Consider the following 27,537-nt stretch of genomic DNA (forward strand, 5'->3'; position numbering starts at 1 on the left):
ATCGGGGGAAAAAAATAAACCATTAATTTTTGGACCACTACAAGTGTGTGGTCATCCTTTTCCTTGAAAAAAACTCAAGACCTTATTTTATTATCAAGCTGCCTGGATTTCTCATTCAGATTTTTTTATATAAATGTACAACAATTCCCTCATCAACCTGTGCAAACAAGACTGCAGCTCTGCCACAGCAATTTAAACGGAACACTGCAATCTGTTAGATTTCATATTTGCAAAGCTGAAATCGGAGATGGTCAGAGGCAGAGAGCAAAGGAGAAGAAATTTCGGAATGCCACAAATATCAAGGAGAACTAGAAACGATTTATTTTATACCTGTACATCGGTACAGACACCGTCCGCTCATAGTAATTCCATGTCGACTGCAGATCTGTACGACTGAGGTTGGTAGCATAGAATCTCCATGCAGCCTGGAAAAAGACAGTTCTGTTCAGCATTTAAATATAGCAGATTTTACATCACAAATGCAGTGATTAACAGAAGCACATGTGCAGTGAAAGTTTTCAAATATCATTAGTGGTTCTCCAGAATATAATTATGTAAACTGCATTGGAGACTGGGAGCTCTTGAATTTACCTTCACTTGAAGTTTTATGGAGAAACATCCTTACAGGTTATAGTAGGTAATGCCAACCCCTGGTACTAATAATTAATAATAATAATTGCTTACACTTATATAGCACTTTTCTGGACACTCCACTCAAAGCGCTTTACAGGTAATGGGGACTCCTGTAAAGCCCCACCTGGATGATGCGACAGCAGCTATAGTGCGCCAGAACGCTCACCACACATCAGCTATTAGTGGGGAGGAGAACAGAGTGATGAATCCAATGGGAAATTTGGCCAGGTCACTGGGGTTACACCCCTACTCTTTTCGAGAAACGCCCTGGGATTTTTAATGACCGCAGAGAGTCAGGTCCTCGGTTTTACATGTCATCCGAAGGAGATTGCCTTTTTACAGTATAGTGTCCCAGTCACTATACTGGGGCATTAGGACCCACTAACACTGGCCGCACTAACACCTCTTCCAGCAGCAGCCTTAGTTTTTCCCAGGAGGTCTCCCATTTGGCTCTTGGTTAATCTGCCCTGGTCAAATCCAAAAGGGGGCTCATGTCACACAAGTGTCTTTTCATAATGCAAGTCTTCCCGAGTTTCACCTCGAAAATGACCCCATTACCTTAAATCAGTCCATCTAAAAGGTCAAGCAAGAAAAGAGCTAGACTATATTCCAACTTGCCACTCTACATACTGTAGAAAGAGAAACACAAAATTGTTCATGAAAACAGTTCTGTGCACTTTCTGAGGGGGGAATTGCTGCCTCACATTGCTGGGGCCCTGGGTTCCATTCCAGACCTGAGGTTCTGTCTGTGTGGAGTTTGTGTGTTTAAGAAGGTTTCCTCTGGGTGCTCTAGTTTCCTTCCACAGTCCAAAGACATAATGTTATTATGCCCTGTGATGGATTAGTGCCCCATCTAGGGTGTACCCCACCTTGTGACCATGGCTTGCTGTGATTGGTGGTCCTAAGGGGAGCTGATTGCTCTGTATTTATTGTGTGATTATAGGTATGAGCTGAGCTAAACCTCCAACAGCACCACTGATCCCCCTTACACCTTGCGTACTCAAACCACAAAGTGCTTCTGAGATTCAAAGCCAGTCTGTCCTGTAGGACAAGGTTGCATTCCATGGTTATCATTGTCAAGAGGGAGCAAAGATGCATAAACAAGGCAATGTAACCAAGGGCTTTAATAACAGAGCAGACCCAGGATAACCTGAACTGCTGCACATTCCATTAGCTTGTGACTTGACAATTTGTATAAAAAAGATTTATAGCTTTGGAATATCTCAATATGTCAGTTGTACATATTAACAGGTCAGATAGTTCAGTTCTTCCAATCTATGGTCCTTGGAGACTGCGGTCTCTTTTGACCAAGAAATTAATCACAAGGTAATTGGTGACTAGTTGATGCATATTTTTTAAGATGCTGTCAGCTCCTAAAAAGTTTAAGGGGAATTTAAAAGGGGTATCAACAATTACCAATTTCTGAGATTCAGATTAAAAAAATTCTTGATTCATATCTCTTAGTTCGGGATATGTTACCTATTGGAGCTCTGGAGGAAGAAAAACACACTTTCTGTAAAAATGTATGTTATACAGTGTCACCTGTGTCTCTTCATCATAAATTAATAATAAATTGTTTAGACTGTTTAGCTTTCCGTGTGCTGAAGCCAGTGTTCTGTGTTGTCACATGTATTTCAAAGAGGTATTTCAAAGCTGCAGATGATCTGAAGTCTTTGGTCTGGTGTTTTACTGAGGTTACCTGGATAAGGCCTGCTGCAGGATTTCGGCGTTTTTCAAAATGTTTTTGTCGATGTTGTTCCTGGACCTTCAGGGCAAACCCAGAGCCCAGGATACCCTGCAAGACAAAAAGCAAACCGACAAATATTGCAAAAACTGCCAGTGAACAGTGTGCCACGTAAACACTACCTGTTTATGCACAAAAAGGTTTGGATGGGAAGATTTGCAAGATGCATTCTTTCAGAGCATCTCAATTTACTGAAGAAACGCATGCATTCGAAAATGTTTTGCGATGTTTTGAGTAAAAACACAGTGCCTTGGCTGTTACTATCTTCGGTTGAGCATGGAGGTTGGGCAGTTTCACAGAGAGACCCGACATACTGTACTTCTTAAGAAATCACTCTTCACTTACAGCTGGAAGTGCAAAGAATGACACTCCTATCAGGGTGAACGTAGCAGCAAGAAGACGACCATTCCATGTTACCGGATATTTGTCACCATAACCTATGGTAGTCAGAGTGATCTGAGAGAGAAAACATAAAACACTTGGAATAATTCTGAAAAGGCATCAATATTTAAGCCTAGCAAACTTGTCAGAACGTGGGTTTAAATTTCCAATCCACAAACCTACTGAAATGTTTTCAAGGTGCTTTTTATGTTCAGGCAAACTGTACCATGGAGTTTTAGAGGCATCATAGCAATCATGTTACCCTTATCAAAGGTAGCCGTATAAAAGGCTGGCTATTTGTAAAATTAAATCTACAAGAAAAATATGGATGCTTTAGAATTAACCCCATAGAGCATCTTCTTGGGTGAGAAAAGTTCGACTACTGTATATTAGGTTGTTGCAAGAACGGTATTTAAATGATGGATGACCAGATGAGTGTCCTGTTACCTACATTCATTACAGTAGAGCCTGTGTAATGTCTTGAGTAAAAAATAGGAGTGGCATCACTGTAGCTCTCATCTTTAGGCTGATCAACAACTGCACTGACTCCCAAAATCTATCCACTGAAAGGCTTTAGAGAAAGAGGCACGTACAAGTCCCCACCACAGTGCGTCAGCGTAGGTTTCAAACTCCTTGTTGTCTTCCTTCTCTGCCAGGTATACCAGGAAAGAAGCCAGAATGAGACAGAGGAAACCGATGTACCAAGCAGTGATGAGTTCCTGGAGAGAGGAAAGACACGTTACCATCACAGTCACAAGACTCCACTCCCCTCCCAAAAAGTCTGCTTACATAGAGCTGGGGCTATACACCACAAAGTTCACAAGGAATAAATATCATTATTGTAGTCATGGAGATTTTGATGGTGTTTTTTTCTCTTTCTTTGGGCGGGGAGGGGAGTCACTGTTGCAAGGAGGGATGGGTAAGGGTGGGGTTGGGATATTTGGTTTTGTTTTCATTTCAGATGACAATTTTCTGGCTTCCCCACACCCTGTATTACGGATGGACGGATGTGTGTATAAAAAAATGTTATTCCTTGTGAACAACACCCAAGAATTAGATATGTTTGAGGTTGTTTATTGACTGCTTAGGAACAACAGATACGTGTTGTACAGAGCTTTGTACTTTTCCACTTCAACTTTAAGCTCTATGTTGTCGATATTTGAGATTTCTTTTGAAGTAAACTTTTTGATGAAAGCAAACGGAATCCATGATGTGATTTGATGTTTTCTCATGGGTCACCTGGTCCATAACCTCATCAACCTATCCAGCACTTCAGCCACAGGGGTTTGACTGACAGCTCAGGGAAACTAGTAGCAGACAGGATCATCGGTACCCTTGCAAGCATCCTATAATTTCAGGGGGGATTGTGACTTGTTGGGACATGTTATTGGAATAGTATAATGATAAAGTTATTCAAGTCTCCCATCCAGGTAATGACCAGGCTCACACCTGCGGAGCTTCAGTGGGTTGCCAGTTGTGAGTTGCAGGCTGGCATGGCGTAATAGGGCTGCATCACTTCACTGGACGTTTTGTTGCCTCGCTCTGTATTGCAGGTATGGCGCCGTACATACCTAGGAATTTCATCCATTTTATGATGTAACTTTTACAAGTTACTTTGCCCGTTTTACTTCTATTGCGGTCTGGACATGCTCTCACCCATGCTGATTCTTTCTAACCCTGAAACCTACCAACAGCCCCGCAGTTCCCCTTTAAACAGGTCTGAGATTCAACAGGCACAGCTGAACTGGCTACTGCTGGTCACATGACAGCAACCGTGGCCCTCGAAGAAGGGCTGGCCAGGCTCCGGAGAGCTTGCAGTGTCATCAGTGGGGATGACATCTGCTCTCCCTCGGATTCCCTCTGGCTGATGCCGTGTGCTCGTGAGTGCGATTGTGAAGTGGAAAGCCTGACAAGCACATGGCTGGAGGTTGCGTGGACACTGTGTTAATCTGTCCTGAGCTGGCAGGAGAGTGGTGGGGGGTGAGCCAGGCACATACTGTATAGAATCAGTCTGTCTTGATGAAAAATGATGTAAAAACCCATCTTCACTCACATGTAACAGTCCAAGCGGCTGCATTATTCCACATGAAAGATGCCCGAGTTTGTCAGTGCTCCTGCATTTTTAATACAGAGTTCTCACAGGAAAACCTTAAACAGCACTACCATAAAATATAATTGATATGAGTGATTTTTTGTCGTGCAAAACACACAATTTGTTTCTCCCTTTATGTCCCTTTTATTCTTTCACATTACCAGCCAGAGCCACCCTGGTACTGTAACTGGAGGGACTGTGTAATAAATATTGCTGCAGAAATTGCAATAAAAAAAGACATTCCCAGGGAGATCCAATAAATGGAAAGGCACAGAGGCTGCATCAGTGTCTTCCTGTGCTGGTCCAATTCATTGTCGCATGACAGTTTCCTGGAATGCGTCATTATAATGACAACACTAATCGCTCTTCTATTTCAATCTCAGCCTGATATGGTACACCTACAGTGCTGGCATAAGAAGGAAGGAGTCACGTCATTCCGTGAAAAATTATAGTCTTCCATAATGTGGGCGCTGCATACAGAGCAAAGAGAATATAGCATGACACTGCGGATGGTGGTTTCTGACAGGGGACCACACTTGGCACTGAAATACAATTAGTGGCCTGTTGAATTACAGCTCACACACAAAGCAATGGGACAGGAAAATGATCCTCCATGGAGATTCGCAGGACTCTGGGAAAGTGTTGAAGCTGGAAGGTGGTGAAGTGGTTTCCGAAACCCAGCTGTGGATGATAGTGTGGTTTCACTTCTGCAGAACTGAGAACAATCTAACAGAATAGCAGGAAAAAGAACTAAAAAATATATGTTCTGTGATCCCAAAGAAACTCCAAATGCAGGGGAACTTAAGTTTACCATTTAATAACCCAATACTTACTGATACTCATTAATAGTTGTCTGCCAAAGTAAGTCACCAGTGCACATAACCTCTACCATTAGCACTCATTTTTTAAATAATTTTTCATGATATATTTCAGGGAGTGGGCATGATAAAGTAGCAGTCAAGGCTCTGGACTTTAAATGGATACTACAGTTGTAACCTCAAGCAAACTTCTTCACCCTGGTTCCTCCAGTCCAAGTTTTATGCTTTCAAGAAAGGCCCTGTGCTGGTGATGTCTTTCCACCTTAGGCACCATTTTTCATAAAGCATCAGCCATTAGTCTTGTTCACTGTACTGTCTGGCAGATGCACCCCAAGAATCACTCACTGAGGTCTTCTCTAGCAGTTGTGTAATAATTACAGTATAGGCAGTGTGCTGTGACGCTGGGGCGTGCCCAGTGTGGAGGTGGAGCCCTGGTAGAAGGGCGACACCCCGCCTTTGTAGTCCCAGCTGTCCTGGCTTCTAGATGATGAGCCCCACTGGGCGGGTCCTACAAAGGCACACTGGACACCCCCCAAGGGAACGAGCAGGGATACCCCCGGAAGGGGGAGTTTTACACCGACAGTCCCGGAGGGGTTTGCAACGGCGTAAGGTTTTCTTTGTCTGTTCATTTTTCTTTTTGCCTGTCCCATCATGCACTTTCACCAGGGAAGGCGTACACACTTTTTGTTACGGACTCAGTTCTTGTTTTGTTTTTACGTCACATGCCCTGCTCACCAGACTGGACCCTCTTCATAGGGTAAGCCCAGCCCGGAGGTCACACGGCACAGCAGTACACTTTCTTTTTGCCTTTTTGTTGCTTTTGGGCACTCTTTTTGTATTGTTTTTGGTCCCTGCTAACCTCACAACGGTGCTTCTGTCCCCTCGCCCGGGGCGTAGACTATTTACCGTTGCGCGCCAAGGTGCCTCCCCCACTGCAGACACACCAGCCAGGCCTGTCTGGGATTTTTATACATGGCCCAAAGCTGGCTGGCATGCTTCTTGCTTAATGTACATGTGAGCCTTACCTGGGTGGATGCCCTTATTTTTAATATTCTTGCTCTCAGTCACCCTGGTTATTCCCATTTAGCTCTATCGTACCGTCTCTGCTCTCGGGATTCTAACCACATACCTTGCTGTGAGCATAGACAACTGATCCCAGGAGCTTCCAGGTGCCGCCTCGACGGTCCATTCGGATCATCCGCAGGATCTGCAGGAACCTCAAGCTCCGGATGGCAGAGGTGGCAAACACATTTCCCTGGGTGCCAGCGGCCAGCACGGAGATGGATGCGATCAGCACCATGATGTCTGATGAAACAAGAAGCGATATACTGTAGATTGACACAGCAGTTGCAGGACAGAAGGATATTAACACTGAATTGAGCTCAGATCCAGGGAATCTTTGGGGAAAAACGTCTTTTGCTCACTTATTAGTAAGATGGGAAAATAAATTCAGGGATAAATTCTTCCCTCCATTGATATATTCTTTGCCATTCTTATTTCCTAAATTGTAAATACTACATTAATTTATGGATTAGCCCATGAGGAATTATCTTAAGGATGGACCATTACAAACTATGATTGAGCTAGTTATATTATCCTGAAAATGAATGCTTCAGTGTTTCTACAGGGGTCAGGGACAGGTGCCGTTTGCCTTTAAGATGGTTTAAAATGCATTACAGGCAGAATGTGTTACTGCACGGTGCATTGTGACAGAAGATTCACTTTAGTATGCTGTGGGCTTGTCCTCAGGCAGGTGAAGGTTAGAGAAAGATAAGGTAAGAGAGAGACATCAGTGCCCAAGATGGCTGACGTTTCATCCTCACCGATCACACAGAAAGGTTTGCGGGCAAATTTCAGCCTCCCCCTCCATCCTCTGTAACGACAGCAGCAGCCAGCCGCCCAGATTCTCACAAAGTACTCCACACCGAACACCACGATTGTCACGATTTCCTGCAGAGAGAGAGGATTTTTGCCTGCTTCGTTAATAAATAGGGCAAAGACAACAGAGACTTGTTCTGTAAAAAACCTTCTAAATAACTGGTTTGAACGATAGATTTACCATAGAGATGCATTACTTAAATACATAACCACATACTGAGAAAGTATTTCTGTTTGAATTTGATAACTTTTATGCCTTTGATTAGTAGTAGATAAGAAGGTTCTTTGAATGACTGTAAAGGCACATGGTAAAGAACACTTTTAGGTATGAGTAGCCTCATATTTAAACTTAAAGTTAATTTAAACAACAACATTCCCTAGACTTTCTGCTATATTTTTAAATACTGCTATGTTACAAGTTATGCACACTTAAAAGAAGTCTATACAGATCTATTGATTTATTGCGAGTTTACTCCTGGTACAGTACTCACCAGTATGTACAGGGCATCTTCAGAACTTTTTTCATAGTCCTTGATAGTGGAAAAGACTGACAGCACTAGACAGGAGAACACTAGCAGAAAACTGAATCAAAGAATGAGAAAAAAAACATTATGGGAATACAGTTTGTATGCAACGCCTAATGCAGAAAAGGAATCAATTATATTCAGAACTCACAGGAGCTGTGCAGTTGTGTAGAAACATTTAGAAGACCAGGATACCCACAGATAGCTTAGCTGTATAGACCTCCTTTCACCAACTAGGAAAATTACCCATTACATACTGTACTGTATGGAAGAGATGGGTATTCATGATTTTACTTCCCATAACACTATGCTATATTTTACTGTGCTATATTTCATGACCAGCTACTGATGGTCCGAGATGTAGCAGTCAGAATGCTCACTAGAGCAAAACGACCACAGCATACCTCTATTGCTCTTTGACGACTGGGCTAACTTCCAGTCAGACAGCACAGATTTTGAATGTTTGCTTTTCATAAACCCCTTAATACTTTCAGACTTTATGCTTGTAGGATCTGTTATTATATGACCCTGCCCAATACTTGAGATCAGTGAGTGTTGAATTCCTTTTGTTCTTCTGAACTAAAATTAGGAGGAGCAGAGGGCTTTTAATCGCAATGGGGATTGAGCAAATGCTTTTGGCATTGTTATATTGTAAATTGCTTTGAAAGACTTGTATGAGGACAACTACTGTAGATAAGCCTACTTTATCCTGAATGTGAATATGAAGGGAATTGAATCCAAAGTCTTATGAGGATCTTATGAGAAGACGAAAAAGACCAAATTGTTTCAAAAACCAAACTTGTGTCTTTTTAATTATTTGCAACCTTGAACATTCATACAATAACCAACAAATATTTCCTGATTAAACACTTCCCCTCTGGCCATCACTTGAACAAATTACACTGGGCTGAACAAGGATTCACCATGAAATGCAGTGGTAGCTGTAATATTAGAAGGCAGAATGCCTTGATTATATTGTAAAGTTAATTGCTCAATTCAGGCAGTCAGATTAGTCGTTTTTCCAGGTCAGGTGTTTTTAGCAGCTATTAATTGAAAAGCTCCTGCAAGACCGGCACTTCACTAAGAGCACTTCAGCTCTCAAGAACTGGAATTGAGCTGTAAGAGGTACAGTATACAGTAGCTGTCCTTGGTCCTGCAGAGCCACAGTCCAGCATGGCTTATAGGCTTCTTTTAAATCATCCACTTACGAACTGCTTTATCCAATTTGGGGTCAAGAGGGAGTCAGAGTCTATCCTGGCAAACAAAGGTGCAAGGGAGGATACACTCTGGATGGGATTCCAGTCCTTGGCAGCACACACACACACACTCACACCAGGGCTAATTTTCCGGTTTGTCTTTGGACTATGGGAGGAAACCCAACAGAACACACAAACTCCACACAGATACCACTCCAGGAATTGAACCCAGGGCCCCAGCACTGCAAGGCAACAATGTTGACAATGTCACTGTATCACTTTTTTGTATTGCTGAGACCACAGAAGGAGCTGGCTGACCAGTCCTAGCCTACTAAATTCAGTCAACTGTTCTGCAAACCTGCTCAAATGCACCCACACTCAGGCCCCACCTGTACCCATTGTGCTACTCAGTTGGCCAGGTTTGAGAAATCCAGTAAGTGAATTGGTTGAATTAAGTCACAACTGGCCAAAAGCGGTTCTTGAAAGCTTCACAGTGATCATTTCAAATGACATCTCTACTATTTAGTTAACCCTCTGCTACTTAATTGGCCAAATCACTTGTGTCTGTGTTCAAATCGACTTTCTTTAAAGTCTTAAGGAATTCACAGTTAAAGGGTAACTGATAAAGCCAATTGGATTGAGGTTTTCTAGTGTGGGGTTAGCTCCCATGTGATAAATTATTAAATGTGCAATGAGAATGCAGGTGTTACAGATTTAGCCAGCATCTGAGGAATCTAGTCTTAGTATGATTAAGTGCAGAGAATTAAGTTGCAATTATTATTGTAGTCAGTGGTACAAAATGCCCTGCAAAAGTGAACGTGCACGACATCCATGTCTCGGATCAGAAAAAGGTGCTGATCTGTTAGAAAGGATGGCTGACTGGGTCTGTGCCACTCACAGAAAGCTGCAGTACATTCATCAGAAAGTGCTGACCAGTGCAGTACTCATTTTCCCGCACAACTGACTTGAAAGTCTAACATATGGAGGATTAAAAATAACACTGCATAGCCAAGTCCCATTCAATCATTCTCTACGTCATTCCTCCATTTTGTGAAAAAATATGCTGTTTCTGTGGGCCAACCAGCAGTAAAGTTCACGCAAACAAAGTAGGCCCCATCCAAAGAAGTGTTATTAATTGCGGCTATAATTACAACAGCTTTCATCCTTCCCCAGCAGAACTGAAAGCACAGAAACAATGTTTACTTTCTAGGGCAGCAGGACCTGGTAAATGTATGTGCATTCTGGAATCATGTGGGAAACGGTCAAATGTCACGGCTGGAAGATCTGTTTCTTTGATGTGTGGCTAAATCACACTTTTTGGTCTGTGGCCAATGACATGCTGAACCCTGTATCATCCTTGTACATCCCCTTACAACCCTTACATCGGTTGTAAGACAAACGGTAAACGAAATGGAAGATATTCAAAATCATATCCAGCCTTCCTTTATGAACTGGAATGAGGATTAAATCAAAATATACTGAAATGCTAAATATACGGAAATAACTCCGTGGAGAATGAAAACGAGCTCTCAAAAAATATTGACCACTCGGAACACAAAGACCAGTTTTCTTCATTAAAAATATGAGATCCTTAGCTCTTTTTTATTTTGTTACACCCTAAAATGTGGAACTGGCAACTGCTACAATTAATTCAATTAGCTTGTCGTTATAATCCTCCACTAGCACTGGTGGAAATACTATTTGGATACAGTGCAAACCATCCTTTGAATGTATGCTTGTCAGGAGGCTTAGGTTCAAAGCTGTTTGCAAATACCATCCATATACTGTAGTTTAAATGTTTATTCATCTATGTTCATTGAGTTGAGACCACCACAGTCAGAGCTTCGCTAATCACCAGTCACAATTGTAGTCCCTCCTCCTTAAGGGCGCTCCGGCTCTTTCACTTCTGAGTTGATTTTGTGGACCTGCCCCCTGTTCCAGCCTCCTATTAAGCCCACCTTAAAAGCCAGACGCCCACTCTGTTCCGGGCTCTGCATTGGTTCCCGTACCAAGTGAGTCTGGGATCCGAGCGCCTGGTCCCGTTCCTCCTTTGTTCCCCCCCTTGTTCCCCCCAACCCTCCACCGGATCCTGCTCCAGTTTTTAATCCTGTTTGTCCTCGTCTCGGATGGACCGGCCGGCTTTGGACTTTTGCCTCATCTTGGGATTTCCCATTGGACTCTGTTTTGGATTGTTTGCCCCGGACTCAGCCCCCTGAACACCAGCGCACCATGGACACGCCCCCCGTTTTCATTCCCGACTCCTGCATGCTTTTTTCCCCGTGTTTTCCTCACTCACCCCCACGTTGTGTCGTCTACATAGGGTCCCGAAAGAACGCTTTCGTTACATCACCATCCAGTCAACTCAATCAAACCCACCTATCCAAGATCTTCTCAACCCTTGAAAGTGACAATTTTAAAGCATTTCATCGGCATGTCTTTTGCACTGTAATGCTCTACTTGCTGGGGTATCTAAATCTACTCTGAACAAACTGCAGTATGTCCAAAATTCAGCAGCCAGAATCCTGACCAGGTCTAGTGCAAGTGTTCACATTACTCCTATCCTGGAGTCCTTGCACTGGCTTCCGGTCAAATTTTCCGATGTGAAAATCTTGACCAGACGAATGGATAATACTTGGCTGAAATATAATGGATATCTCACCTTGCCAAACATGGATGAATAAATCTTATTGCCTGCTAAGCTGTTCGTAGAAATGCATTTGAGCTCTTTTTTACTGGTCAGCTGTAACCACCTCTAGGGCATGCTATGAGTACCTCAGTGCCTTTACTTTCACTGACCACACTGCAGACTCACTGATCATAATTACAAAGTTGCTATGTTAATGGCATAGTTCATACTTGAATCCATGAAGTCTGGATTATCTTGGTCTCCAAGTCAGTCCTTTAATAGTCGGTCCACTCAGGTGGAGCTATAATAGTTGTGTTCAAAGTCTTTCCATTGCGAATCCCCATACTTGGCCAATTCTGAATCCCAATGGCAACTTGGGGTAAACTAGAGGCTTTAGGTTTCTACCCAGTGGAAAGCTACCATCTTATAACAGACCTAGAATTTTAGATTAAAGGGTGGGACAATTTAGTTAATGTAGGTCTACAGCTTTCTTCCCTGTAAGACAGACTTACAGTGTGATTTATTAGTAGCACGTAAATTCAGCACATAGCAGTTAGCGTGGCAAGCTGTGTGCACTCAGTGCTCACTGTGGGTTTTCCCATTTACTTGTCAGAAGGATTTATGTCCAAAGCTGAATCCCACTATTGCTTTCTTTTCCTTTTAATAGGATTAGTCTCCAGATTACATCTGATTGAAATCTTGTTTAACTCACACCCATAAGAACAAGAATGGAATTGGTGGTGTGTTCATGTTCTAATGACATATTTTGGGATCATGGATTTATGGACTGAAGTTCATTTTCTGAAACATCCATGTTCATGTATGCTACTTTTCTTCAGCAAAAAAAAGGTCATTATCATACAGTATGTGGTGGACAAGAATTGTGGTATTTCCTTGAAACATTATAAGATGTGTGGAAGATAAATGTCTACCTCCAACAACTTACTGTATAAACCCACAATCCACCAAATCAAATTTAATGACATTTGAATTATATTTGATATTTTTCATTCTTTTTCAGTTTACAGACTGCATTTTAATTGACCATGTACTGTTCTTCTTTCAATTTTGTACTTCCATTTTGAGCGAAACAAGTGCACTATGAAACATTTGCATTGTGCTCTAAATTACTTGCAATTCTAGAGTACTAGCACGTTTGCCAAAGTTGAGGCTAACACAGACTATGTTGCCTTGACACTTAATTTCTCTCTTAAATTAAAAATAATTGGAGTTTTTATACCATTTTACACCATATGAGCTGGCCATTTATGTGACTCAAAAGCTAGGTGCTTAAAACTGCAAGTCCTGTGACTCAGTCTGCTCTGGTACTGTATGACACACTCCCTGTTTTGCTTCTCCCTGGCTCAGCAGTGTAATCCCCAGTGCTGCACGGTCACACTGGGAAGGCTGTTCCCAAAGGAGATTCTCTGGTACTCCCTCTGTACACATGGTGATGCAACACACTGCACGGTCTTTCGCTGAACAGCTGCAGGCATCCAGTTCTTGCGTTTTCAGGGAGAGAGGAAACTGTGGCTGAAGCAGCTCAGTGATTTTGACAAAGAAGAAAGACAGACAGACCTGCTTGGTATGGGCAGCCTTACTTGACAGATGTGTTTGCTTTGCAGGGAAAATGGATGCAACCAGAAGCCTTAATAAAAACACACTTGTTTGTTCCCGTGTCAGATTAAAGCATAGGTCAGGTCAGATGCTAATTAAGTGTTTCATATTTATCTAGAAAGGTTTAATATTTATCTAGAAGGCAACTCCATCATCTTTGGAAATGGGAAGATCATTCCACTAGTTTTACTTTATTACAAATGCTGGGTTGCTCTTTAAAGGTTTTGTTCTATAATATAATACAGTGTACATAATTTAATACGGTAATGTAATTAATATGATGAAGCAATTAAACAGAATTTTTAATTCTGGGGAAGCAATTAGAAATACAGAATGGAAGAAATATATTTAATATATTTAAAAGTATATTTGAGTCAAGGGATGTTTAGCTTAAACCGTATAATGTGCTAGTGAAGTCTCATTTAGAAAAGTGGGTACAATTATTGGTCACCATGTTAAAGAAAAGACGTTGCCGCTCAGGAATCTTTTCAAACAGAAAATGAGCAGCAAGATTATCTCCAGGACTGAAGGAACTGAACTTTTTTTACTCTTGAACAGTGAGGACTATGAGGGGACCTGATACAAGCACTCAAAATACCCACCAGGCTTTTACAAAAGACAGCCCAGCAAATATCTCCAAAATGAACAGAGAAGCATGAAGTTGAGGGCACAACTGGAACCTACATGGAAGTGCAATTAAAAAGAAGAACAGAAGGCATTTATTTACCCAGAGGGATGTGGGAGCATGAAACAAGCTAGCCTTCCATGTTTTTGAAGCCCTTATCCTGGCTTCTTCAAGAAATGGCTGTATGTGATCCTTGCATCAATTAACTGCTAACTACTGAACAGACTGGAAGGCTCAAATCACCTCCTGTCATGTGTAATCTTCCCTACATTCTAAACAAACATTGCCGGCATTTAAAAACAGAAAGGACTTGCATTGTGCAAATGATTTTTTGGAGGGTTTTAAAATTAAAATGCCTTGCATTGTCTTGCATCATTTTGATACCTATAAATTAATGAATCATTCAAAAAAACTTTTTTAAATTTCATCTTATTGATATTTTAGTCAGGGTGCAGCACTTGTGTAGGCCACAGTTAGTCACTTTGTTGCTTACTGTTTGCTGGGAAAGGAAATTACAGTACAGCAGGGAGCTCGAGTAACAGACACCTGACAGGATAAACACTGTAATTTCAAAGAAATCCCAAGACCACCAATTACTTAATACCCAAGGCAAGAAATACAGCAAAACACGAGCGAGAAAGGTAAAGCACTTCATTCTCACACAGCAAGAAGTGAAAACAGACAAGACACTGAACTGACTCAGCTGGTAAAGGTGCTCAGTATGAGGATATCAGAGCTATTTGCAATCTCCTATCTGATCCATTAGACGGATGTGCTGCAGCTAGCTCTTCAGTCGTTTAATTGATAATTACAGGATCGATACAGCTATTACCTAACCGGTGGCTGTTTATGGGGCTGCACAACAGTGCGGGGAGACCCCAGAATTTGGTGGGCATCAGTCCACTAGGTTATACTCTGCTTGCTACACAAAAGCAACCCTTAAGGAAGTTCACTCGTCCGCCCTCCTAGTGAATTTAGGGGCCCTGGGCATGTAAGTGGGGACTGTGGATTCAGTTCACAGGTGGGGACAGTGCTGTTGCCGTCTTGACTAAGGGATTTCTTCAGGAGAGCAGCCAACTCTTCCAATGGATAAAAAATACCCTTGACTGCAAGCCTCTGTTCTTGTCATTCTGCTTCTGGACTTCAATTTCACACATTGGATAACAAACACTACGAAAATAAAAAATATATATATCTTACACAGTTCACAAACTCATTTTTGATTTGTTCATTCAATATTAACAATACAGAGGGTCTGAAAATTCCATGTTTCTTAGAACTTCAAAAAGTCTTAAAAAGGCCAGACATGTGACATACATGTAGACTGCATCAAGGAAACTGCCCTTCAAACAGAGGAGCTTTGAGTGCAGATTAAAATAAATTTATATAATTTAAAATAAATATGGATTGGAGTAAATATCCCTAATTCTATTTAAAAAAAAATAATTGAAACCAAATCCATATTGAATAAAAGTGGAAATTTATGATTCAGACAAATTGTGGAAAGGAACAATGTTTTGTGGCTGAAACAACTTTCCAAATATAAGATTTAATCTCCATAATCATGCTGAAATCCAGATAAATATTTGCCTAGTGACTATGGTTTCCAAATATTTTTTTAGGGTCACTCAGATTTGAGACACTGTATATGAAGTCAAATTTTTCATGTTAGTGGTACTATTAGGAATGCCAGAGCTAATGTACCACAGCTCTTTCTCTGAATAAGCGTGAAGCAGCTATCAAAGACTTTTTCTATATGAAAATTACATCCCCTGGGCTTACTAAATTGGTAATGGATTATCTTGCTTTATTTCTAAAAGGATTAACCACGTTTATGTTTTTTTCAGGTTTGTAATTCACCTTCACCACAATATTCCCACAGCAAACATCTTCAGCAGTGATATGACCACAAACTAATATTTTATGAAAATCTTGATCCCTCTGGAACTGACCTGTAAAACCTGGTAAAATCTAATAAAGTCAAACTGCAATTAGAGAGAAACTGACAAGGGCATAATCATTTCTGTGTCTAGCTGCCTCTCCATTGCAACTGGAACTAAATGCTTCTTACAGACGCATTTAGAATAAAAAGAAATATGCTGAATATCTGTTTGGAATTATTTTATCATCAAGTAAAAAGGTTATAACAAAAAGGTGGCTTCTTCCATGATGACTCCCATGTTGAAGAATGATGGGATTGATTTAATAAATGAAATACATCTTCGGAAAAATTGAAAAATTTACATTTTACCTTAAGTTAGAGATTAATAAATATGTTAGATATGGTCCAGTTGTATATTAAACGTTAAAGGACTGAATTTATTGAGATACAGAATAATTGAAAGTTGAATTAAGAATGTACCATTACTTTGTTTGTTGTTCTTGCCTCCTTCAAAATAAAGAGCTTTTCTCTATAATGACAAAAGATTATACATCTTTCTTGTTTGAAATGTTCTTGTTTAAGACATGGGTCTTTAATAATGAAACCTGCAAAAATATTTTTAAAATATAAAGGTAAAAAAATTATATGAAAAATATAAGAAATATGTATGTATGATACAGTACAGTACAGTATGTGCAACATTGTACTGTGTAAATCTGGTTTGCAAGCAACATTTTTGTCATTTGTATCTAATATGGTTTTATCTTTCTCTAAAATCAAAAGAATAAACAGGGAGAGATGCTTCGGGAAGTATCCTGCAGTAGCAGAAACAAATCAGAACGCCATTTATAAAGATGTTTAAATGAAAGCACCCAGAGCAGGCTTCCCCAGGACAGAATCTCTGCATGTATTTCCCTGTAGAGAATCTGGAGGCAGATCTGTGAGTCACCACAGCAAACGCAGGCCATCTGTCTTCCTCCCCTCACAAATGGTGCATCTTGTCTTGTCTCTCACTGTAGAGCCTGAGGTCCAGTGAGCAAACTAGCAATTAATTAGTTTGCCAGCAGCTCCGATTGCATTAAGAAGTCGGCAATGGTTTGACACCTGGGATCAGATGCACTGTATTACAGTATGCATGAGATAAGACCAGAGAGTTACACAAACATTCAGATCATGCAGTTTCACTCTAACTACTATAAGCATCACACATTTGTTTCCCAAATACTTTCCAGGATTTTATCATTAATTGTTGAAAACGTTCAGCCCCTTCTCTATATATGTGAAATGCTGGATCTACTGTATGCACAGTTCATATATGCTGCATACTGTAACTGAACATAATATCATGTACCGTTGGGCACATAATAATTGTGTTTTCCCTTGTAAGGGAACCTGTGTATAATGTAAATAGCTCAGCTGTGGCATTCAAACCCGCGCCGTGGGTAATAAAACCGGTTTGTCACAAATAGTGCAGAGAGAAGTAACAGGAAAAGGGGTCATAGAGTGAAGAATATGTGTTTGGTTTGTAAACCCTGTAAGGAAAGAAAACTACAGCTGGGCATGTGAAATAAAGGGAGAAACCCTAGCAAAGCCAGCAGCCATATCACCCTGCAACTCACCACTGGCAGCCACTGAAGCTCAGCAGAAGTGAGCCTGGTCAGTACCTGGATGGGAGACCTCCTGGGAAAAACTAAGGTTGCTTCTGGAAGAGGTGTTAGTAGGGCCAGCAGGGGGCGCTCACCCTGTGGTGGTTTGTGTGGGTCTTAATGTCCCCATATAGTGACGGGGACACTATGCCATTAAAAAAAGGCACTGTCCTTTGGATGAGATGTAAAACTGAGATCCTGACTCTCTGTGGTCATTAAAAATCCCAGGGTGTTTCTCAAAAGACTAGAGGTGTAACCCAGGCATCCTGGCCAACTTTCCTCCTGGCCTTCACCAGTCATGGCCTCCTAATAATCCCCATCTCTGAACTGGCTTCATCAATCTGCTCTCCTCCCCACTGAGAGCTGGTGTGTGGGGAGAGTACTGGTGCATCATCCAGTTGGGGCTGCACACTGGTGGAGGGGATCCCCATTACCTGTAAAGTGCTTTGAGTGGAGTGTCCAGAAAAGTGTTATATAAGTGTAAGCAATTATTATCATTAGTGTGTTGAAGAACCAGCACAGAACAGTCCCAATATTGCATCACTAAAGGAGCAAGCCTCTGTTAAATGGAATTATTCAGATTGGCCATGTTCACTGGTGAACTCATACTGACCAATTGCAGGCACCACCCTTTCAAACTCAAGCAGCTACATTTTCAAACTGCCTTGTAAACTCAACCTCTGCTTTGCATTCTCTGAAGTGCAACATTTCTTATTCTTCTTCTTCTTTCACCAGAATGATAACAATCAGGACAGATTAATCCCAGAAGCAAATCCGGAGCTAGGCAGCAGTGGCTCTAGTGGCTTAATAAATCACTTAAGACATAAGAAGAGAAAACACTTGTGAAAATGGTTTTAAAAGTAAAGGACCCAGTTAAAGAAAGGGAAAACAATGACCTGCAAGCACAGGTTAAAAACAATATTAGAAAGGCCAGGAGAGAAACACAGATAAAGGAATTTTGCAATGGGAGAAAAATAATATAATTCGGATCTTTCAGTACTGGACCACCAAAAGAACAGGAATAGATAAGCGTCTTAGCAATGATAAATGTTTTTAGATAATACAAGGGAAGTGGGTGATTTATGAAATGCGCAGTCTTTATGTGAAGGCTGAAGAAAGATACAGTAGCTCTATATGAAATCATATTAGCATTGTATAGATGAGAAGTGTTACAGGTACTGGAAACACTTAAACATCTCCAGGGCCTGATTTTACCCTGCCTATTGTAACGCAACTGCTATTCATAGGCTCTTAATAAAACTCTTCCACCAGTAGTAGTATTCCCCTGAAATTTGCTAATGTAGATTCCATCCATAAAAACAATGACAAAAACTGAACTAAAATAAACTAAGAAGTCTCATTTCTACATGATTTACTAGTGGTACTAAATATGTTTACATATGTGGGTCCTGTGCCTTATCTAGACGTAACTGGATATCGTATTTGTCTTGGTAACCATTTGGCGTTACCAAAAACAAAAAGCCTGTCGCTCAATTCCGAAACTTCCTTCACTCTCTGTCACTTCCTTCCCTATCTCCCTCTGGTGTACACTGCAGGAGATCTAGGCCCTCCCACACACCAAACCCCAAACCCCTGTGTCCTGGTGTTTACCAGTCATCCACCCAATTACCAGTCATGTGGTCAGGTGACAGAGGATGGCAGGTCATTATCCACAGCTTTCTGAAAAATGTGACTCAGACAAGAACTGCCATCCTTTCTTTACTTCCTGCTCTCCTATAGAAAGGACATGGAAACTATACGAGAGGGACACTTAAATGTACTGTAGATAGCCGGCCTTGCTTAACTTTAACTCTTAGTGTGGAGGCAAGGGAGGGCAGTGATTAGAATTGTTGGCTTGCGGCACAGGGGCCCTGGGTTCCCTTCTTGGGGTGCTATCCGTGTGGAGTTGGTATGATCTCCCCGTGTTCAAGAGAGTTTCCTCCAGATGCCCCGGTTTCCTTCAGAATTACACAGACATGCTGATAGATGAATTGATTACTGGCAAAAACTGGTGCTGGTGTGAGTGTGTGCAGGTTTGTTTCCGTGTCTGCCCCCGAAGGACAGGCATGCTCTCCAGGGTGTGTCCTGTCTTTAGCCCATTGCTTACCATGAAAGACTCCGACACACATGCAAACCTGAATTGGATACAGAGGTTAGAAATGGATGTATAGATTTCTGGGAGATTACAAACTGTCAAGATTCAACTTTATGCATGTTTGAATTAAGAAACTAGGAAAAGAAAATAGGAGTATAGGACTGAATAGTCAAATTGGTTTAATGTAATGTGTGGAGCACTCATTCCTATTTTTTATCAATAACAAATACTGTATATTGATATAGCTAGTAATCTAAAATACAGTGCATTTCACTGATTATAGCAAAGGAGTAGAAGCAAAGCTGAAATGCTACATGTGAAGGAGTGCTCAAGTAGGAATTATAATGTAGGAGTTAATGAAGGGAAGCAAAAAAAGGTAATGTGATTTAATGTTAAAAATACAATGGCAAGGCAATGGTACAGTGGTGATGGCAAGACTATCTCTGGAGTGATGAGCGCTTTGCATCACATCAACAGCTCTAAACTAACTTCTGCCTGATATCAGTCAAAGACAATGGCCATTGATCCTGTACGATAGTGCCCACATTCACATCCCACTTAAACATGGCACAATAGTCTTGGGGCATAACCCGTTGGGAGCCATTGGATCAGAATCCCATCAAACACACGAGGAGAGGCTCCTCCATGCTTCCCTGCAAAACCATCATACTGAAACGACTGTACAGGGCTCTGAGATGTACTGTATGCATCAGGGATGAACTATTACAGCAATATTGACGATCCCACACTGTGTATAACAGTTTTGTGCCAAGCATTAGACTACAGTGGCACCACTTACTCTACAGACAGGAGCACATGCTCTCCTCTAGATCAACCATACCATCTTATATCACTGGAGCAGATCCCCCCTTGAGAGTAGCACAGCATGAGGGAATTGCACACAGATCACCACTATGTATTTAAACTGACCCGACCTGATTTTGATTTGTCTATTTGCACGCTGGTCTCCTTCATAATAAAGTACAGCAGCAGTGGAACCAAACTCCAACCCAGGCCCATTATTACCGTGTTCACTTTTTCATCTGCAGGCCGACACAGCAACACCAGAGGCTGTTGCTCGTCATGACCCTTCCCTTCTCCTTACTAATATTTTACTCTGAGCTGGCGTTCTTTGAAAAACTCTTCCTGTTTCTAACCTAACTGTATTATCTGGAACCTTCTTTTAATAACAAATAATCTCGTCATGAGATCAAGTCTCTCACCAACTGCAAAGGTCTATCCCAAAGTCCTGAGGTGACCCTTTGCCTACTCTCTGAGTCCTTTAATACAGAAGTAGCTTCCAAACAGGTGAAGCCAATCCCCTGATAACCTTGTGTGAATCCAAGAAGTTCCCTTTCTTCCTGATTTTGGAGTGTCTCTGTATTGCCCCCTGGTGACCCAACCCTGTTTACACTGCAGATCTGACTGCTCTGTTACAGTCTTGTTTTTTTAAAGACTCCCCCACCCATCCCCATAGTCCAATAAATCATTTATCCATAGTTCTCTAGCTTCTTGCCCACTCCCTAGTTAGGAATCTAGATAAATAGGTAGCTACAGGCTTTACTTTAATTGTTAAAGGTTAGCTTCGAAATGCATTTTCATTTGCACTTGAAATAAATGATGTATCATTTTGAAGTCAGGATGGCTGGAAAGTCAAAGAGCTGGACTTAAAATATTTCATCCCTGAACTGTGTATGTAAAGGCACGAGCTTGCTCAGTATCATCTCTGCTGCGTTGATGTCAGGAAATGCCTTGATAAATCAGTGAGTCATGGCCTGATTGAGGAGGTCTCACTTAACAAGCAGACATTTTGTCAAGCCCTCCTATAAACTGCCGTGCAGACAGACTAGTTTTACATTTGGCAAGTAAAAATGCCTTTTCTGCAGCACGATATCTGTTAAACAAAATATATTTGACCTTTTATTTAAGTCTGTTAAGAAACCCTTTAATAAATCTTTATATTTGTAAACCACTATTCATCCCAAAGGATCCCCATACCTTTTACAAAGGGAATCCATTTCACCCACCAGGACCAGAGCTGTGGTTTAACATTTCATGTGAAAAACCACATCACCTACAGTACAGTGATCCTGGTCACCCTACTGGTTTAGAAATTGTGGTGTAGAGTAAAGAGAGCCACCTACTGGTGCATCAAAACCAACTGCAACCTGGTTTTCCACCCATGCCCGTACTAACCAAGCACATCCTTGCCTAAGAGCTGACGAGACGTGGCTTTCAGATAATATTGTAGTCTGTCCCTTGGAGATTACCTTGTGTGTCCTGTACCTAACCAGAATGACTTGCCCTCATCTTGAAATCATGCTTTCTCTGTGCCATTAGGTGTGTTGATTGATAATGCATCCGGCTAATTACAAACAGATGTGAAAGATGCAATCTCTCTAGCACGATTCATTGGTGTGCTGAAAGGCTTACTTCCAGCAAAGCAGAAAATAAAACATAGCACATTGCAAAAATCTTTACGTTCAAGCACCTCTGCTGAATACATTCCTTTTACACTTGACATATGTATAACTATGGTTGTTATTATTACACTAAAGCACACAAACATCATCTTCACCATGAAAAGCCTTTATTAACCCACAGCTGGATGATGATCTCCTTATGATACTTCCACATTTGAAGTATTTTCTGGGGCCTTGAGTCCTTTTCACTTAAGATCCATCCTTCTCTTCTGTATTTTTGTGCCTCAGCTCTGATGATAACGAGATATACAGTAGCATTGATTATGCTCCATTTATTTTTCTGACCTGTGACATTCGAAGCAAGTTTTTCCGTGGTTGTAGAACCGTTCTACAGAACAGGAAATCCTTTCTACAGTATGTATCTAGATTCAGTCAAGTTCCCCAGTCTTGCTAATTCGTGGTGCCCTCAGTTCTTATGCATATCCAATCCAAGTCTTGGTTGGGCACAATCCAGCCTCCAGAAAGTCATAAACATGTATTTAAGAGAGAAAATGGGTCACATGAAAAGTTGCATGAGTATGAAGCACTCTATCACGATCAACAGAGAGCATTTGAGAAGAAAAGTGGGCCAGATGGCTGAGCTCTGTTTTGGAGAGCCTCTCACTGGAAAAGATGATCTCTTATCTGCTGCGGCACATTTGGAAAAGCACATATTTGGAAATAAACAGAAAAGATAATGGGATACAGATTGATTTACCCTGCACTCTGCATTAAAACACTCAGGAAAATTAAGAAACTCAAATAATTGCTCCAGGAGAAAAGAATCCTCTTGCCTTTTAGTTGAAAAATTTAGATTGGAGCGGACAATTGCATCTCGCTTGTAGCTGTGAACCACCCCACCCCACACGAGGGAGAGGGTGGAAGTGTGGGTGCAGTCCTCGGACATGACCATCTTCCAGCCCCTTGTGTTTTAACACAACAGAAGCGGCACTGCCCTGGACCAGAGGATCTGGCGCCGATCAGCGGATCGGTGGATCAGTGACCTGCAGGGTGGTTGTGTCGCTGAGAGAGCCCTGCCTGTCTAATCCCACTCCACTCTCTGCAGGGCACGGCCAGTCATGCCTCACCTCTTGGGAGATCCCCGTTACAGCTGGCTAGTCATAGTGAGATACAGATCAGCCTTTTTTTTTTCCTCAGGCCACATAGGAAACCCCTTTTTGTAAATCTTCCTACATGCTATTTTAATTCTTAAATTTGCCTTTCTGTACTGTTGACCTTGTCTTCCCTTTTTATCCTGCCCAGAATTGTCACATGTGGCTTATAAAACTGAACTAAAAAAATAATATATATATATAATATGGAAAACAATTCATCATATAATATAAAAATAAAATAGATTTGTAACTTAAAACAACATATACTGTGTATATACAGTATATACACTGTAGGGCATTTTACAGGAGCAATCAAATTGCCTGGTTCAAGAAGAAAACAGCTATGCCAGAGTTCGAACCCACAATTTTCCAGTTACAACTCCAAAGCACTATAATGAATTTTCATTAAAATATATATAGAATTTATTTTGTACAGAAAATCAGTATGCGTCAATCATTGTATATAAAAACTAAATTTCAGAATTTCTTTTCAACAGCACACCCACTGCTTTTCCAAAACGTCTAGTGTGTGGCCAATTGGTGCTTTAGTCCACATTCACTGGACTGACAGATCTGTACAGTGTTATATAGTCCCCCTTATACTTAAAGAACTCTTTCCTTAGGCTTGATATGCACTTTTGTGTGTTTTTCGGTGTGCATTTCAGATATATCCATCCATTTACAAACTACTTCTTCAAATTCAGGGTCACAGGAGAGCCAGAGCCTATCCTGGCAAGCATTGGACGGAAAGCAGGATACAAGTAGTCCATCACATGGCAAATACACAGACACATACATACATCAGAAGTCAATTAACCTATCAGCATGTCTTTTGTACTGTAATGTTCTACTTGCTGGGGTATCTACATCTACTCTGAACAAACTGCAGTATGTCCAAAATTCAGCAGCCAGAATCCTGACCAGGTCTAGTGCAAGTGTTCACATTACTCCTATCCTGGAGTCCTTGCACTGGCTTCCGGTCAAATTCTGTGTAGACTTTAAAATCCTCATGCTCACCTATAAGGCTCTGCATGGCTTGGCACCTCAGTACCTGTCTGAACTATTATCGCTCTACTCCTCACCTCGCAACCTTCGCTCTTCTAATTCTGCTCCCCTTACTGTCCCCCAAGCCCATCTACATTGTATGGGTGTCAGGGCCTTCTCCTGCTATGCCCCCAAGCTCTGGAACTCTCTCCCCAAGGATATCAGAGAGTCACCTTCTCTAAACTCTTTCAAATCCAGACTCAAAACCCTTTTCTTCAGAAAAGCCTTTACTGAACTGGTTCCATTCTTCACACCTCTGCTTTTCTTAGTACCACCATCCACGGTCTCTTCTATATATTGTAATTGTGTTTTATCTTGTGTATTCTTCTTATTTATTGTTGTTGTCATCCTGTAAAGCGCTTTGAGAAGCCACTTTTAAAGGTACTACATAAAATAAAGTTTATTATTATTATAACTTTGAGAAGAAACCAGGGCACCTTGAGGAAACCTGGAGGAGATCATACAAAGTCTTCACAGACAGCACTCCTGGTCCAGAATTGAACCCAGGACCCCAGCACTGCAAGGTAGCAATCCTAACCACTGCATCAGTGTACTGCCCCTGTCTTTTTCAAATTTGTGTCATAAAGCTTACAGTCCAGCTGAGCACCCCAAGTCAATGATCTCAGATTCTTTTCTGCAAGATAAAAATAGTTCAAGGAAATTCGGGAAAGTAGGTCACACTGTTGCAGTGAATAGCGCTTGTTGTTTCCGGAAGAGAAGGACATCTTTCTCCATTCTCTTTCTCTTGTTTGGCAGCTGTCACAAGTCCATGTCAGTCTGGCACGTGCTCTTTGTTGCTACAACCTGACATTTTATAGATCATACTGAAACAAATATTGTTCCACACGGACACTGAAATACAATCAGGTAGTGTTAACTACCAAGCGATTCTAAATCTGAATACAGACATATGGTATTTAAATCAGCATACAGACCTTGCTAATTAAAAAACACTTGATTTGTGCCCATACTGATAAGTAACATTGTAAATTTATTATTCTTAATTCACGGGGGATATAGAAGAAGTCAACAATCAACAAACATTTGATCCAAACACTTGATCATCTGGCTTAAGCGTTCCAAACTTTAGTGGTATAAATAAAGGGCACTGCACTGCTAAGATTGCTCTAATAAACACAGCGGTGTTGGCTGTCAAATATTAGACAGTCCTGACTCTAGCTTGAGTCATATCATCATTAGGACAAGCATATAAAACAGCCAGGCTGGTCAGGGACCAAGCAAGGTCAAACAGTATTTTTAATTTGCTGTCAGTCTGAATGTGGAGAGATAAATAAGAAAGAGCTTGAAAGGCAAATTATACCCAAAGTACAACAAAACAACTATTTACTTTTTGACAAAGTTTTAAAGGTCAAAACATTACATCCAACCTTCACAACTGTGTGTGACAATATTAACAGTGTTGTTTATATATGTATAGCTAATATCAAACAAATCTTGTGAGACTGTTTTCCTTAAACAATAGGTAATCCTGCCCACTGAACTGATGCTAAACAGGAGACAACCTTTGACATGGGCTAGCTAGAGAATTTCTGTGGACATTCTGAGCCATCTGCACAGTATGCAGCCAAGGTTATTTAATTAGATATCCCCAAGCTTGTGGGCTTCATAGCTAATCAAATATTTCGGCTGTCTAGGCACATTTTCATCATCAGCCAGAGTGGCTCTCCAAGGTATGGAACAACAAAAAACAATCAGCCTGAATATTCACTCTAGGTGCAATAAACAAAAATATTAAATCCAAATGATTTTAATAAGGTACAAGCTTAGAAAGACATGCTGCCATTGTTACCGGGTTATTTTGGTTGTTTCTAACTGTGACCTTTGAGCTTTGACTCATTATAGAACACAGGAGCAAAAGTCCCCCTCCCCCCTTGCTTCTGAAATGCATATCCTTTGACACTCTTCTGTATACAAAACATGCCCAGAAGCCACATACTTCTGAAAACCAACTTATCAAGTGGATTTAAAATTGTACTGCTATTTATATCACAGTGTAGAGTGTGCCTTTAACATATTTACTGGTGCAGGATGAGAGAGCATCAGAGTTAATGACTAACACCATTTCTGTTCTGCATGATGCAGGGAAACATACAAAGACAAGACATTCTAGGCGTGCACGTGCTCCATTCTCAATCTTCTGCCTTTTGACTTAACTGGGATAATGAGGATGCAAATAAAGTATAAACATTATAGCTTCACAGAATGTCTGAAGTCACACGTATTAATCTGAAAAAGTCAAATGAGATTGCTCCTGCATAACTACAACAGCAATCACCTGATCCTTCCAAAGCAAAGCAGCCAGCTTTCCTTGAGATAGAGGCCAGGTGCCAGGGGTATCATTTTACCATTTTCTCCACAACCAGCTTGGATTTTTTTAACTGTCCTAAAATCCTGGACAACCCCAAGTGTTCTGTTAAGAGTTCCAGTAGTTAGTGAGGGAGACCATGCAGCTAATAGGTGCTGGGATCCTTATACCCTCAAGAGTAGACACTCTTTGTTCATGTTAATGCCAGTTTTTTAAAAAAACTGAAATGTCTTTTACTTGATCGCAAAGTTTCTGTGAGAGAAGGCTTTTGATGTGAGAGGGTGCCCTTTTGAAATTGAAGAGACCAGATGTTGTCTACCTAATCTGAGCTCTGTGTACTTAGCTTAGCTTTACTATATAAGAGAGCTTTCAGTAATATTTTTTGGGAATTTCTGATTTCCTAAAAGGCTAAAGGCATGTCTCCTACTTTAGTGATGCCTTCATTGGAATGGGGGAAAATTTGTTCTCCTTTCATCTAAAAGCATCTGTTTAGAGCAGACAATTTAGTGGTAGTTGAGGTCTGTTTTGATTCTGAGGATGTGGATTTTCTCTATTTGGCCTTTTAAGTTTTTGTTGTCTTCAGATCGTAATTTTGTATTATCTGTTTTAAGACAGGCCTTTAGAATTTATTGAGTTGTACATTCGTTCATAGTGAAACCATTATGTGTTATGCAGCACTGTATTTTGTAGCTATTTCTCATAATAACTATTTCATCTACATTTTGGTCTCATCATTAAGCTATTAACAAGCTATGTTCGAGAATAAAAGAGCACCCTTATAGAGTAATGCTCAGTAATCCCTGACTTTATGTGGTGAACTTCTTAATCGTTGT

The 27,537-nt window shown here is 41.0% G+C and overlaps 1 protein-coding gene across 5 annotated transcripts in view; it reads right to left on the reverse strand.

Moving 5' to 3' along the window:
* The window catches only part of LOC102686850 (potassium voltage-gated channel subfamily KQT member 2), an 87,660-nt gene that overhangs the window by 42,777 nt on the left and 17,346 nt on the right, over nt 1-27,537 (reverse strand). For all 5 annotated transcript variants that reach the window (XM_069179360.1, XM_015364643.2, XM_015364645.2 and 2 more), the window contains exons 2-8: nt 8,038-8,128; nt 7,492-7,618; nt 6,798-6,973; nt 3,352-3,477; nt 2,723-2,833; nt 2,333-2,428; nt 331-425 (exon numbers count right to left, since the gene is read on the reverse strand). In XM_069179360.1, coding sequence (XP_069035461.1) covers nt 331-425; nt 2,333-2,428; nt 2,723-2,833; nt 3,352-3,477; nt 6,798-6,973; nt 7,492-7,618; nt 8,038-8,128 — 822 coding nt within the window. The remainder of the gene's footprint in view (nt 1-330; nt 426-2,332; nt 2,429-2,722; nt 2,834-3,351; nt 3,478-6,797; nt 6,974-7,491; nt 7,619-8,037; nt 8,129-27,537) is intronic.

This window comes from Lepisosteus oculatus, chromosome 16 (assembly GCF_040954835.1).
Source record: "Lepisosteus oculatus isolate fLepOcu1 chromosome 16, fLepOcu1.hap2, whole genome shotgun sequence".
NCBI classification, from domain to species: domain Eukaryota; kingdom Metazoa; phylum Chordata; class Actinopteri; order Semionotiformes; family Lepisosteidae; genus Lepisosteus; species Lepisosteus oculatus.